Below are 14,304 nucleotides of genomic sequence, written 5' to 3'. Positions count from 1 at the left end.
CATGTGAGCTATTTTTTTCTGGGTTGGGCAGTGTATAAGTTCTTAGACGATCTCAACAACCTTGCGAAGGCGTCTGGACTTAAAAAACAAAGAAGCTTCATGGATTACAATGTGCTGATAGTCAGAGGAAAGCCCTTGAGTCTAGATTAGATTAGCAAAATTACTGAAGCATGACCACACGCTATATTTCATTTGCGTATAACATTATAACATGGGTAAAATCTTGATTTTGCGTAATACAGGACCTTTAAGGAATGGCACTGTTTTGGAACACATTCAATATGATTCTGAGCAAATAAATTAATGTTACATTTGCACATTTCGACTTCAATCTAATTCTGGATGGAAAGCTCTTATATAAATCCCCGATCAAACAGACCGCATTGTTACTAAACGGACATTGATTTTGTTAAGTTTTCACAAAAAAAAAAAGAGTTTTGGCACCAAGAGAAACCCACAGTGGGCCCAATTACTGACCATTATCATCAGCTTTTCAAACACAGCATCTGCTTTTAGTCTTTTTATTCTCAAAAAATATATATACAACTAAATAAAATACTATACTCCTATTCTTTTTATATCAGTGTAGGCAGTGAAAGTGGACTTAAAGTTCTATTGTCTTGAGTTAGCCCAGATCGAAAGTCACGGGTAGCTCATTTTCTTCCGTTTTCCTCGCCGTGAAGGAAAGACGGTAACTGAGGTTGAACTGGTAGCTGCAGTGGAATGATTTTATGCACGTTTTGGGCACATGCACAGCTTCGGCAGATGGCACAGTAAAGCAGGGCGGATTGTGACCATTACTTCCATGACAAAAACAGAAAATGGCGATCATTAAAAGCAGCCTGAAAAACCAAAGCCACTGTACCACAACGATGAGCAGGATCCGTTTGTTTTTGCTTTGCTTTACACTAATGCTAAATAAATAAGCTAAATAAATTATATTATCTTTCATTAAAATACTCTGGTCTGAGCTCAATCGATGACCCTTTTTTTCATTGATCACGTCAGTACAAAACATATAGGCCACAGTTCTGCCACACTGAGATTTGTTCTTACCTGAGCTTAGACGAGTTGATGTGTAGCTGTCTGGCCTTTACTCGTGCGCTCAGTCAAAAAGACCAAAGATGTTGTTAGCATTTAGCTTCTCCTCCTCTCCTTTATGGGGCCAAACGGGGGTGAAGTTAGAAGCGACAAAGCTTTCACGTTTTCCCTATTTCAATACGGTTACATGATGAGTTACACGATCCAAGTATCGTTCCACTAAATTAAACATGTCGATTTTCTAAGCGGATAAAAAGGGGAACTATATTGTCAGGCGTAATAACACCTCGGGAGCCTTCTCTGCACGGACGTCGACGCCTTATAGTACCGCCTTTGATCCGCTTAGACAATTGACATGTTTAATTTAGAGGAGAGGAGGAGAGGCTAAATGCTAACATCATCTTTAGTCTTTTTGAGAGACATATCTTAGTATGGAAAAACGGTGGCCTGTTCCTTTAAGTAAAGAAGAGCACTTCCTGGATAATCACCTGTGACACACCCCAGTCGAAGAACAGAGCATTTCAAGCTCTTAATAACATTTTCACAATACTTAGGAAAACCTCAACAATGTTATAGGCAGCAAAGAAAAGAAAATAGTAAAAGAATTGGTAATATTTTTTGAATTGATGTACCTGAGATTTGTATTTTTAGAATCATGTTTACACCAAAATGGCGTCTTGCGGCAAATAAGCTTCACTGTGTTGAGCGTCCTGCATTACGTTTGGCAGCTTGGTACTTTTCTCCAGCTCGTGTCGCACTGAAAAGGTAGCGATATGTTTTTAAAGGCTCCAAGTCAGCCCAAAGTCCGGGGTCCAAATGCGACCCTCAGAGTAATTTTCTTGCAGCAAAATTTGAAAATCTCCTCTTGGATGTAATGCAATAAATAGCGCAATCATGTACTTATTTGTGCTTGATATTGGGAGTTATTCTAAGTGTGATTTTGACTTCATTTGGCACTTATGTTATCCACTATTAAAGTCTTTGTTCCAGTAAAATTTCAAACCAAACTTGCTCCAGTGGCTCCTCGCTCTCATCTCCGGTGGCCTTTCTGCTTCTTGTTCCGGGACGGGGCTTTGATTGGCAGACTGACTCGCCCGTTCTCCCGCGCCGTGGGGGCGGGAGCAGCGGGGGGAGAGACAGGAGAGAAGAGATCAGGCTCGCCGTCCATGCTGGCTTTGAACGGCCCGGCGGAGGAAAACTGAGGGCTGAAAGACACAGGGAATGCGTTTAGGTTTTAGAGAACATCTACTGACCGGATATGAAGCATCTGGTGACTGCGTTTGTACCTGATGGGGGTGCGAGGGCTGCTGTTGTGTCGCCGCATCGTTCGGGCTTTTGGTTCAAACGAGAAACCCTCCTTCAGACTCTCCAACACAGACGGGGCAACGTAGGTGAAGCCCTGGGAGGAAATATTTCATCATTTACCATCACAAAGTTGAGAAAAACCCAACGCTTTTATTTGGAGAAAAAGCATCCGGGACCGGCCTCTCAGCAAAACATTTTGGCGCCAAACAATTTCAACAACAGAATATTTGGAGCTTAAACTGAAATGTAGAAAAACATCCCCTGTGATGAGTGCAGTGCTTCACCGGATGATTGGTTAAATAACGGCCACCTGTTGACTCAACACAAGCCCGTGCAAAAGCTCCGCAATTTACCACAATATTACAGTGTGAAGGGTTGCAATTATCAAATCACAAAAAACACAATTATCTAGGCAGTTGAATTTGCAAAAAACAAAAGGGGGAATTTATCCAGGCGGATGCCAAATAGCGAGTGCAAGCTGGAAAATAACTGCTATTTTGTGGGCATGTTGCACCAAATTTACCACTTCCAATTGAGTGTATTGGAGTTTTCGGACTCCAAATCTGATCTGTCTATGAGAGAATGCTACACGAGTGAAAAAATTCACAAATGAGTCTTCTGCTGAGCCACTTTGGCACATAAAATCTGAATCTACTTGTCAGAAAAATTGTCAGACTTTTTTTCCCAGTCGCACTTGTTTTTGTTATGGACGAATGCAAAGCTCCCAATAGTAAAAGAGTTGGATGGACAGTCTTTAGGTGCAGTCATGTGTGCAGAGTCATACATCTCAATGAAATATCGAACGCTGTTTCCCCACAGAGAGTAAAAGAACATCAGACTCACGGCGAAGGCCAGCTCTGCGCTGTGGCTCAGAGTGGTGTCGTCTGGACTGTCCACTGGAGTCTGTCGGGTGAATCTAGTGTCGAACTGACTCACGTCCTCCTCCGAGTGCTACAACAACAAGACGTTCACTGTTATTACACATTTCCTCTGGTTTAGTCCTCATTTAGACGGTAGTTAAGTCTCTGTGTAGTCCTGGTGTGGGTCTGGTCTAGGGATGCACTGATCCGATACTGGTATCGGATATCGGAGCCGATACTGAAGAAATTATGATATTGGATATCGGCTACAAATATCCAATACTGAACTGATACCAGTTTTGGCTATAAACACCTTAAAAACACAATTTTCACCGACTGAATCTTAGTGAATATGGACATGCTGTATGTCATTTTGAAGCCAAGAACCTGGAGGATGCAATTGCTGAGTAAAGTTTTAACATCCACAAATTCTGATTGCCCCGCACAATGTCGCACAATGCTAAAGCTAGCGGGAGAATGCTATAATCAAGGCTGGGTCTGAAACTACTGTATGAGAGCTTGTGCTGGTGCACGGAGGGGCGCAGGCGGATTATCTTCTGAGTGGCGGATCTATGTGCTTTGCACCTTCGCCACTTGTGAGAGGGCATCACAAGAGGAGGTGACTGCTCTGATGGGAGCACCACTGATATTCATTTCCTCATTTAAATTACGCTGCCTTGTATTCTTCCTTAAGCCTTAGGCTCTCACAGCTAAAACTAAAAACTTTATTTACCCCCACCGTGAGCTAAACAATGTTCATGTCTTGAGAGAGAAAGAGCTACAGCCGTCTGCTCTGGAGTGAATTGTCCCAATTGCTGTGAAACAAAACAAATGCACATGGTCACCCCCCACTCCCCAACAACCCCTCGCCAGGCCACGGAGTCGATCTGGCTGGGGGGAAAAAAAGGGTCTCCACCCCAGTACTTCCACTTAAATGCGCCAAGTCTGTATTGGCAAGACCATAAAGTGTGCTCTTACTAAGCATAAAATGTTATGCTATCGTCTGCGTTTTGAGAAACAAGATCGGGCCCCTCGACAAGAAAAGATAAGATTTTATTGAGCACATAAAGGAGATAAGAGGACCATTCACTTTTTCACACAGAGAAAGACACTTTTAAGAAAGTGTCTTGGTATTGGTAAATATTGGCAGATACTGAAACCCCAAGTATTGGTATCGGTTTCAGCCGCAAAAAAGCTGGATCGGTGCATCTCTACTCAGGCCTTGTCCCTTTTAGCCAGTCTAAGACACAAGTTAAAAGCAAAATGAACAGCTTTGATGGATGGATGGTCAGTTGTCAAGACATAACTAATTAGTCTCCATGGTGCCTTTATGTACGTTACTGGAAAAGTCTAAATTATGAACAAAATGAATGGTAATTTTACCAGTGGGTGGACTTGTATGCGGTTTATTTCCATATTGAAACTAAATGAATAAAACAAGATGATTTGGACGCCCCCCATATAATATTCTATCAAAGTTCTAACTTAATTTCAGACTTATAATTTCCTTTGATCTCACCAGCTGCGGCTTGTACGGCGGCTCCACTCTCTTGTTGAGCAGGTCGTCCCACTGAATGTGCTTGAAGAAAGGATGTTTCTAAAAAACACAGGAAGCACAGAGTTATTAATATTCTCTCTCATCTTTGAAGCGCCTCCAAGAACCCAAGTCTCCCCATCGCCACAGTGTGTGCCTCGCTTCACAAGAAATAGAAGTACAAATAAGGTCGATGGAATAACATGATCAAACTGTGCAGTCAAGATTAAGCAAATGCATGGAGCAGAACATGGTCAATGTAATTTACCTGAATATCTGCGCAGTCTGTCTTTCCGGAGCCAAGCCTCTGGGTAGGACTCTTCTTCAAAAGCTGGAAAAGAAATGAGTCTAATTTAATGTAAGCGAAAACATGCCTTTTTTTTTTTTTATAACAAACAAAAGCTTGATTTCTTGAGACGAGAGACTTTGAAATGTAATAATGAGAGGAACTAATCTACTTTGGAAAAGGCTGAGTGCTTTTTTATATGGTGATAAGTAACATGAGGATATTTTTAGCTCTGAAAAGGGACAAAGCGGATGTTGGAACAAAAAACGACATGAAACTGCAGCAGGATTTTGACTGTGGGCAGACAACGATAAATGATACATGAGTACAAACTTGAGGAATCTCCGATGTCCATTAAAAATGTAACTGAACAGAGTTTTAGACACAACGTTCTGGTGTAAAACTCTGGGTCTAAATCTGGTGTTATGTAAACTTTAAAGATTGATCAAAATTGGTGTATTTCGTACGATTTCAGACACATCTTTTCCAGCATCTTTCCCATTCTAGTGTTCCCCATTGAGACAATTTGCAAATCGTCTCCTTAAAACCCTCGTTCCGTTCTGCCACACCAATCACAACAAACGCCGATATATTTGTCAGAGAAGTTGCAATTACTGGACATTTTCTTTGCAAATCCGCTCGGTTTTAGCGCTGTGTTGACGTACCTTCTTAATGAGGTCCCTCGCGTCGATTGTCAGATACGGAGGCAGGTTGAGTTTACACTTCAGGATCCTATCAATGGTTTTCTTCCTGTTTTCAGCTGTGAATGGAGGCTGTAGAAAAATAGACATTGAATAGAGAGAAACTCATTTATGTTCTCTGTCAATCCATGACAAAATCTAATAAAGAACTGCCATCTAATTTGACTATTCTTCTTTTAATTCTTGAGGTTCATATCTTTCAAATGAGGAATGGCATGTGCATGTATTGAAAAATCTCTGCATGTGTCCTGATGTGCAACTTAAAGGGACTATACAGAGTTTAAAACTGTCCAAATGATGTATTGTCCTCCCCCTACATGTTCCAGCAATGTCCTTATGTGTAGAATGAGCCTAGACTTGTTCACCACAACTGCCTCTGAAATCCTGCACTGTCACACAGAAAGGTGTTATTTCGGGTCCGAAGTGCCGTCATGCGCGAGCCTAATATAGAAGGTGCAGTTACACATATGACCTGAGGTGGCAGTAGTGAGTATAAAATGGCTAACTTGCATCTAAATGGTAAATGGTAAATGGTCTCAACTTATATAGCGCTTTTCCACCTACATTAGGCACTCAAAGCACTTTACAGCAAGGATCCACTCACTCATTCATACTCTCATTCATACACCAATGCACGCAGACACTGGGGGCAATGTGGGTGAAGTGTCTTGCCCAAGGACACAACGACAATGTGCTTTCAGGAGGTGGGATCTAGCCCCTTTAAGGCAACCCAAGTTCAGCTGGAGTTGTAGTGCCTAAGAGTTCATACAGCGAACATTGCCATTAATAGTTTTACATCCATGTCTGTGAAATGCAAGGATGTGTAAAGGGTTTCTTTTTTTGCCTCTCTGAATATAATGAAATTTCACTCTTAATGTGAACCATTTCGTTTATCAGCTCTAAAGACCTACATAAGCCAACATATTTCTCATGATCGTGTGCGAACCACAATCCTACTTCAAAATAAAAACTTTCTAAATACTATTGACTGCACATAAAAATGGAAGAATATTTCTTGCCCTCTCTTGAATATCAAAAATGTGGAATTATACTGTTAAAATCTTGTTAAAAACATCTTCAAAATTGTGTCAGATCAACAGTGATTTGTTTGTTTCTTGCTGAAACTGATAATAAGTGTTGCTTTCAGTCTTGTCTTACCGATCCAGTCATCATGTCGAACATGAGTGCTCCGAGACTCCACCAGTCCACCGCTCTGTTGTGGCCCAACCTGGTCAAGATCTCTGGAGCCCTAAAGGGGAGAGGAGAAAAAATCTTTATACTCAAATATGATATCATTCAGAAGTAAAAACCAGCTGAACATATGAAAATATGTTCGGAGATGGAGAGACAGACTTGGGAAAAAGGGCCCAACCGTTATATCGATATGAGGTATTTTACAATATCAGCAAACTGCCAATATCGGCCGATATAATGTCGATATCTCCAAAACCAAAAGTGATAAAAACTTTCCATTTTTCCCGTCAGAGTTTTAAAAAGGGCCCTTCCACAATTTCCAAGGCCTCAGGGGAGCAGAGAAACATTGCAGTGAAAATCGGTCACAAGTTTGTACCTATTTTATACATTTTATGTTGTAGACCTTTGTGTAAAATTTTGGAACAATAAGAGAGAGACTTGCCGTTTTTTTTTTTGGAATCTACTGATTTTTGTCTTTCAAACAAGCCTTGTCTAAATTACCTACTAAACATGAATACACAACACCCCCCCTACTGTCACAGTTCAAGCCTGACACGTTTAGAAACTTAATTTATGGGATTATAGAAGAGACATTTTCCAAAAATATCAGCGGTGCATATCAGTATCAAAATCCCCAATAATCGGTATCAGTCTTAGATAGAAAACATTATCAGCCTCTGTTACATATATTTCTATGATTGAAACCTTTGCAATATCAACAAATGTTTCGCTATAGGCTAATTGAGAGATCAAAAAAATAATAATAATCAAATTAAATTACTTAAAATATAGGCCTATATATCGGCTAATGGCCAGGCCAACCCCTTCATATTGATATCGGACTTCAAAAATCCATATCAGTCAGGCCCTACTATGTATTAAGACTTTTTAATTAAAGAATCAAGAAGGAACTAAGGACTTCATTATGTGTGACTGTTTGTTCTTTTGGCAGAAAGGTTTCATTACCTGCAGGTAAACAAACCTTTCTGTCTTACCAAAAGAACAAACAGTCATAGTTTAATTGAAGAAGACAGTATGAACCTTTTACAAAGACTTCATTATGTTTAAGTGCACTGTGACCCACATGTACTCGATGGTCCCGCAGAAGGTGTGAGTGACGCTGCCGTCGTGAATGGACTCCTTACACAGGCCAAAGTCTGTCAGCTTTATGTGCCCTAACACAAAAAACACAACACAGGGTCAATATTTAAAGACAAACAAAATCAGAACATGGGTTTAGGAACATGTTTTTTTTTTTGTTGGGACAGTGTCATACATCAGGGCCTCTTTCTAAAGAAGTGTTCCAGATTTCCAAATTAGAAAATTAAGTATTTGGGCACAAATCTAGATGAATTTTGAACATTGTTAAATGCTTTTTTTGTCCCCATTTTCAACAGTTGTCTGTAGCTCTTGTTTTGACACTATAGGAGCATCATTTATTCCTTGTCACAAACGTCACATGAGAGAAATGCTTCTACATTCGTCCTGGGACAAAGAAGTGGCAGCCATTCAACATCTACATCTACTTCACTTCTTCACTCAATCAGCAATACTGGCAAGCAACATATTATTGACATGGCACAACATGCAGAGAGTTGGTTCAATATTTCATCAAGTTGCAGGTAAAATGCCAGGTTTTGTTACCTTGGTGGCTGAGCATAATATTTTCCGGTTTGAGGTCCCGGTAGATTATCCCATTGGAGTGAAGGTGACCCAGAGCCAGCGTGATTTCTCCCAGATAAAAACTATAAAAAGGTAAACACCAGTGGCATCCGTGAATAAATCTTTAAATTACCTACACAGGATCAATTTGTTATCCATCACTGCCACAATAAACTCGCGTGACTTTGAAAAGGAACCATAAAACATTAAATAAACAAGCTCCTCTCTCACCTAGCCGTGTCCTCCATGAAGATGCCCTCTTTCTCCAGCTGCATGAACAGTTCACCACCTAAAAGTGTAGAAAAGATCAAAGACTGCTCAAATGTGTCTCTTACCAGTGCCTTGTCAACAAACAGAAAATCTTTGAGAAATGCTATGAAATATGATGTACTTTTATAGATTAAACTGACTCTCAGATATCTGTAAAATTCACTTTAACGGAAAAAAGTGATCCATCGAACAGCAGAGACGGTGACATTGAAACAAATAGTGACTCAACTACACAGAAATTTAGCACCAAGCTAACAGAAAAAATAATAAAAATAAAAAAATTACCGATTACATTACTTTTCTTATTTTAAAATATTTATTGGGTCACACCTATTTTCTAGGCTTATAGTACTCCCATTGCAGTATAGTGTTTAAGTGTGCATTGGTAATAAGTAATACAGAAAAAATATTTGCCTGATTGAGCCCAATATAAATACACTTTGGCCATATGTGGTCATGTTTGAAGCAGCAACTTTCTCCCACCATAACTCTAACAAATGCTGAATTATGAATATATTTTTTCTACTAAATAAAGATAGAGACATAGAGAGAAACAAGGTGGTTCAACAGCTCATAAATACTTAAACGGACAATGCTAAGCAGGAAGCAACATTAGCTTCCTGCTACACAAGCTAACGTTAGCAACGAGTGCCGTTTTTGGCATCTACTGAAGAATTTGCGGTGAAAATATTCTGGCTTGACTTTATTTGTGTATTGATATATTTATATGTGTAAGAAAACGGCTAAAAAGTGGGAAAAGTTGCGATTCCCATAAGAGGTTTTCTTCCCCCTCTGCTAGGCCACGCCCCCTTTGTTGACAAGTTGCCGTATTGTAAACATTACCGGATCAATTTGTTTCCTGAAAATATGCTCACAAACTCAACCCCATTAAGTGGGGTGTGGGATGTGAGTTAGGAATACATTTGGACAAGAAAATTACTAACAATTTAAAATAAAATAAAATTAATAACAGCCACTAGAGAGTCCGGAAATTTTGATAGTCTCTTACTGCTCGAATACATTTGAATAATTGGGAGCCAAATTCAGTAATGGACTGTGGTCATTGTAGTTATTTAATATGTAGCGCGTGTCTTGTAGCGAGGGCCTCACCACTTAAACACTCCAGGATGAGGTAGAGTTTTCCTCCGGTCTGAAACGCGTAGAGCAAATCCACAATGAACGGATGTCTCACGGTCTCCAGAATCTCCCGCTCGGCTCGAGTGTGGGCTGTGTCTTTTGCATTACATACAATCTTTGCCTACAAAAGCACAATAACATGAAGAGCGTTAAATAAGTAAGAAGGGAATTGTTGATGTTCAATTGAGTTACACTGCTTGACCAACCTTTTTCAGGACTTTCATGGCAAATATTTTTCCTGTCTGGGCACCTTGAACTTTACGAACTTGAAAAACCTGAAAGAATGATTGTTTATTATTTGGGTAAAGCTTGTTTTATACACAATGATTTTAAGCAGGACACACAATCAGCAATTTAATTTAGTTTTACAGCTTTTGTCTGTGGAATATATTCTATTACATGCAAGCTTGCTGTGGGACAGACCTTGCCATATGCCCCTTTTCCCAGCACAGTGAGCAGCTCAAAGCAGTCAGGGCCAACTCGCTCACTGTCTCTGTTCACACTCTCACTGGTCAGCTCCACCTCCTCCGTCTGGACACTGGGAACACAATTATTAATTATGATAACATTTTGGGCGCCAGGCTGCTGCAACCATTGGGTTTTGCTATGTGTCTATGTGAGTCAGCAATTAAAAAAAACATGTTGCAGAAAGGACCGTTTTGTGAGATCATTTTGGGTTTGCTATTAGTGTTATTGTGTGTGGGTTAGTTGAGATTCTTGAACAACTTTATAGTCATTAATTTCATAGGTTCCTTAAAGAGACCAAGTTGGTCATTTTATGCTCACTACTGCCACCTCAGGTCTTATGTGTAATTGGAGCTTCTATATTAATAAGCCCGTGCATGATGGCCCTTCAGACCCGAATAAACACCTTTTTAAGTGAGAGTGCTGGATTTTAGAGACAGTTGTGGTGAACAGGTCTGAGCTCATTCTACACATTAGGTAGGACATGGCTGGAACACGTAGGGGGATGAACATACTTAGTTCTAACATTTTTAAACTCTGTGTAGTCCCTTTAAGGGTTGGATATGACTCACTTTTCTGGTTCAGGCACAGTGAAGTCACACACCTCATCCTATAAGACAAAGAGGGCAACATTTCTGCAATTTGTATGGACACCTTTAGTTAGTTAATTTTTATCATCCAATGAGCTGACATCTCCACAAGCTGATCATTATGTACCAAATTGATTTGAAGAAGAAAAAAAAGTTATTTTAAAACCATGAAATTGTATACTTACTTCTGTATCACTAATGTCTTCAGTCTCTAAATCAATGTCGAACACTCCAGCCATCCTGAAACAAACTGTACACAAAACAGATCAATTATTCTATAAATTCTGATTAACAACATTAAAAGAAAGCTTATAATACTACTGTATAATACTGCTACAACAGGGTGTGCAGTAAGTATTAAAGAAATGTGATGATCACAGTTTTAATATATTTTTGCCATAGACATCTCACCATGAGCACTCAGATGACACATCATTAGTGATCTAATGTTAAAAGCTGACATCAGGGTGTGGTGGCCTATTTGTCAATACTGTGCCAGAGAAACACATGAACTTAATGAACCCTTGATACCCTTACTTATTATTATTTTTACTCATAATTCTGTACAACAGTTAATATAACAATCGTAGCTTGTTGTTGTTTGCTTCCATGTGAAATAAGTATTGTTATTTCAAAGCAAGATAGAGATGAGTGCATCAGTGGGTCCAAAGTAGATAAAGTAAAAAAAAAAAAATCAGGTGGTCTTCGAGAACAAAACCCGTGAAAACATGGCCCGAGAAAAAAAAAAGAAGCTATTTCCGTGGCACACTGATTGTATAGATAAAAGTCCTTTATTGAGGGACGATTTATTATTGTTATTACGTCCTACATCAAATTGTGAAGTATGGCCAAGTATGGCATGGAGACAGGTGAGCCAAGTCAGCAAGCTGCTATGATTATTTTAAGTACTAAATTAAAGTACAAGCACTAAAGTGACCACGTACATTATGAATGCGCAAACTTCCCAAATATAAACGTAACATCGCTTTTACTTGGCACTACTGTCGGAGGTTAAAATAACACAAAATGATGTTAGCTTTAGCATGAAGCTAACAGCGCTGTGGTGGTTTGACAGCTGATTTGACAGTACGCGTGCTAACATGCTAATGCTAACTACAGATAAACAAACAAACAGTACCTTTGATTGGTCCTTTTGACAGCGTCAGATCGAGAAGCGAGGGGGATTACTTTATACACCCGGTGTCATTGTCGCTTTTGTTGAATTGGTGATGTAAATGTAGGGAGAAATGCCCCTTCCTCATGCTCTCGGTAGCAGAAGTAGCAGCTTGTGTTGTGGCCGTGAGGAGCTTTCACCCCGCGCGTCATCAGCAGTCCCGATCTGACCCCTGCCCCGACTTCAAAGCCTCTGTCCTGTTAGCAAATTCTTTTTGTTTCATTGCTTTTCGGGTCAAACTTCACAGTTACAGCCTGCAAGGGTTTTTTGGTCATATTTTAAATGTATCTTACTTTTCTAATCTTTTGTAGCTCCTTGGTGTATTAACAGAATTTTGTTCTCTGTTTAGTCTAAACTTTCTTTCTAAAATGTTTCAAATATAAAGAGAAAGAAGTGAGTATGGCTGGCCAGGCTATTGTAATAAGGCCCGGTTCTACATGTGTGCAACCTCATTTAAAATGTGGCAAGGCAAGCAACTCCATGTGCCTCACAGCAACACCCAAACACATTACAAAGCAATAAAACATAATAAAAAGCAATAAAACATATAAACCGATGCAATCACATAAAAAAAATATGTAGATCTTTTTTTTTTTTTGGCAGCAGTAAATAGGTGTCCTTTCAGCCTGGATTTTAACTCAGGGTTGAGGCTTTTTAGGTTGAGGTTGTAGTTGTGACTAGGGACCACCAGAAGACCCCTCTCTGAGGATCTCAAGGCCTGAGGTGGTTCATGTGAACCCTCAGTTTTAGTTTCCTCACAATCTATTTTACTCACAAAAATCTTTCACCCCTTTAATACGCAAATACCCCTTCAGTCAGTTTGTACTGTAGCCGGCAGTAATATTCGCCTTTCATTCAAAGGCAATCATGTGTCTCTGAGCTTTGAGCCAATGCAGCATTAACAAATCAATATGATTATCATTATTTTAAATATCCTTTATTTAACCAAGAAAGGCCCACTGAGATCAAGAATCTAATTTCCAGAGGAGTTCTGACCCCAAAGGGAAACACATTAAAAATGATCATCTTCTCGAGATTAAAACTAAATTTTGAAGACCTGTTCAATGTTGTTCCACATTATTTGTTATTTCCCTGACTCCTTGTAAAGAAATGTGTTCAAATCTGTTGCATCTCAAAATTGAGTAGTCAGCTGACAAAAATAATAAAGACTTTTTAGCTCAGAGGAACTCACCGTTGTCTTTGTTAGAGTGGACATGGTAAAGGTAAACCTGAATAAAAGTATTCCTATTATGAGACCAATGTGTACTACAATTAAAAGTTAATGTATGCATAAGTATGCAAAATACACCACACTTTTACCCATAAATGCTTGACTACACTACAGCCAAAGTTATTGAAAAACACCATACAGCATCACAATATATTTTCCCCCCCCACAAGATCTGTTATAAATTTCATGGTTACCTTTATTCTCCATTCAGGCCCTTTCCAGTTTGGCTTCTCCTACATCGCACAGCTGTGGGCGGTGGACTGTCTGTGGTGATTTGTGTTTGCGTGATTCACTACAAAACCAAAGTGCACAGGGAAAACAACCCTCAGTGAAGAACAAAGGATAAAAACAAGTGTGATATATTTGTATTTCGTCTGCAGGAGCCGACAACTTCACATGTCAGAGTTCACCGATTTCTGGTTATGACAAAACACTTTTTTTTTTATTGCGTGTGAAATAACTGAAACTAATTGAATCTAGTAAGATATTAAGATTATGTATTGTCTGTTTTCAAATATCTTGACATGGTAGATAGATTTTAAATATTTTATTTGCTTTTAAGTAGCATTACATGTTGCAATAAAGTGGTTGTGACATAAGTATGGAAGGAAGACAATCCTTTGCTATAACTACGTTATCCTTATACATGTCTGATGTTTGAGTGCTCTATGCATTCTTTTTTTCCCTCAAGAGCATTTACTATGTCGTCTTATGGTGATTTAGCAGCTTATTGGAATTGAATAATGTTACATCAACATTGGGTGCAACAGGAATAGGACACAACATAAATGAGTTGACAATATGAAACATACATTAAGACAATGAAAGATCATACTTAGTTTTCACTCTTTACA

The 14,304-nt window shown here is 39.3% G+C and overlaps 1 protein-coding gene across 1 annotated transcript; it reads right to left on the bottom strand.

Annotated features, from left to right (window-relative positions):
- Positions 1-2,069: 2,069 nt before the first annotated feature.
- On the bottom strand, positions 2,070-12,379 carry LOC306960853 (ribosomal protein S6 kinase beta-2-like). The gene is made up of 16 exons (XM_079553440.1): positions 12,184-12,379; positions 11,231-11,295; positions 11,028-11,065; positions 10,414-10,528; positions 10,197-10,265; positions 9,964-10,111; positions 8,815-8,872; positions 8,566-8,666; positions 8,006-8,096; positions 6,886-6,976; positions 5,692-5,799; positions 5,009-5,071; positions 4,726-4,803; positions 3,190-3,297; positions 2,328-2,440; positions 2,070-2,246 (listed from the first exon to the last, which is right to left on the bottom strand). Exons 2-16 carry the CDS (start codon positions 11,282-11,284, stop codon positions 2,072-2,074), a joined length of 1,410 nt encoding a protein of 469 aa, XP_079409566.1. The 5' UTR covers positions 11,285-11,295; positions 12,184-12,379; the 3' UTR covers positions 2,070-2,071.
- Between the last annotated feature and the right edge of the window lie 1,925 nt (positions 12,380-14,304).

This window comes from Gobius niger, assembly GCF_951799975.1.
Source record: "Gobius niger genome assembly, chromosome: 3".
NCBI lineage: Eukaryota > Metazoa > Chordata > Actinopteri > Gobiiformes > Gobiidae > Gobius > Gobius niger.
The sequence above is the reverse complement of the archived record's forward strand: the minus strand, read 5'-3'. Positions and strand labels throughout refer to the sequence as shown.

Bases quoted from the DNA above. Each gene is read 5' to 3' on its own strand.
- LOC306960853 (XM_079553440.1), bottom strand. From the start codon at position 11,284: ATGGCTGGAGTGTTCGACATTGATTTAGAGACTGAAGACATTAGTGAT. The intron at 5,072-5,691 runs GTACGTCAACAC...TTTCTTTTCCAG, and splicing joins CGAGGGACCTCATTAAGAAG to CTTTTGAAGAAGAGTCCTAC. The intron at 3,298-4,725 runs GTGAGATCAAAG...TTGTTGTTGTAG, and splicing joins CGCCGTACAAGCCGCAGCTG to CACTCGGAGGAGGACGTGAG.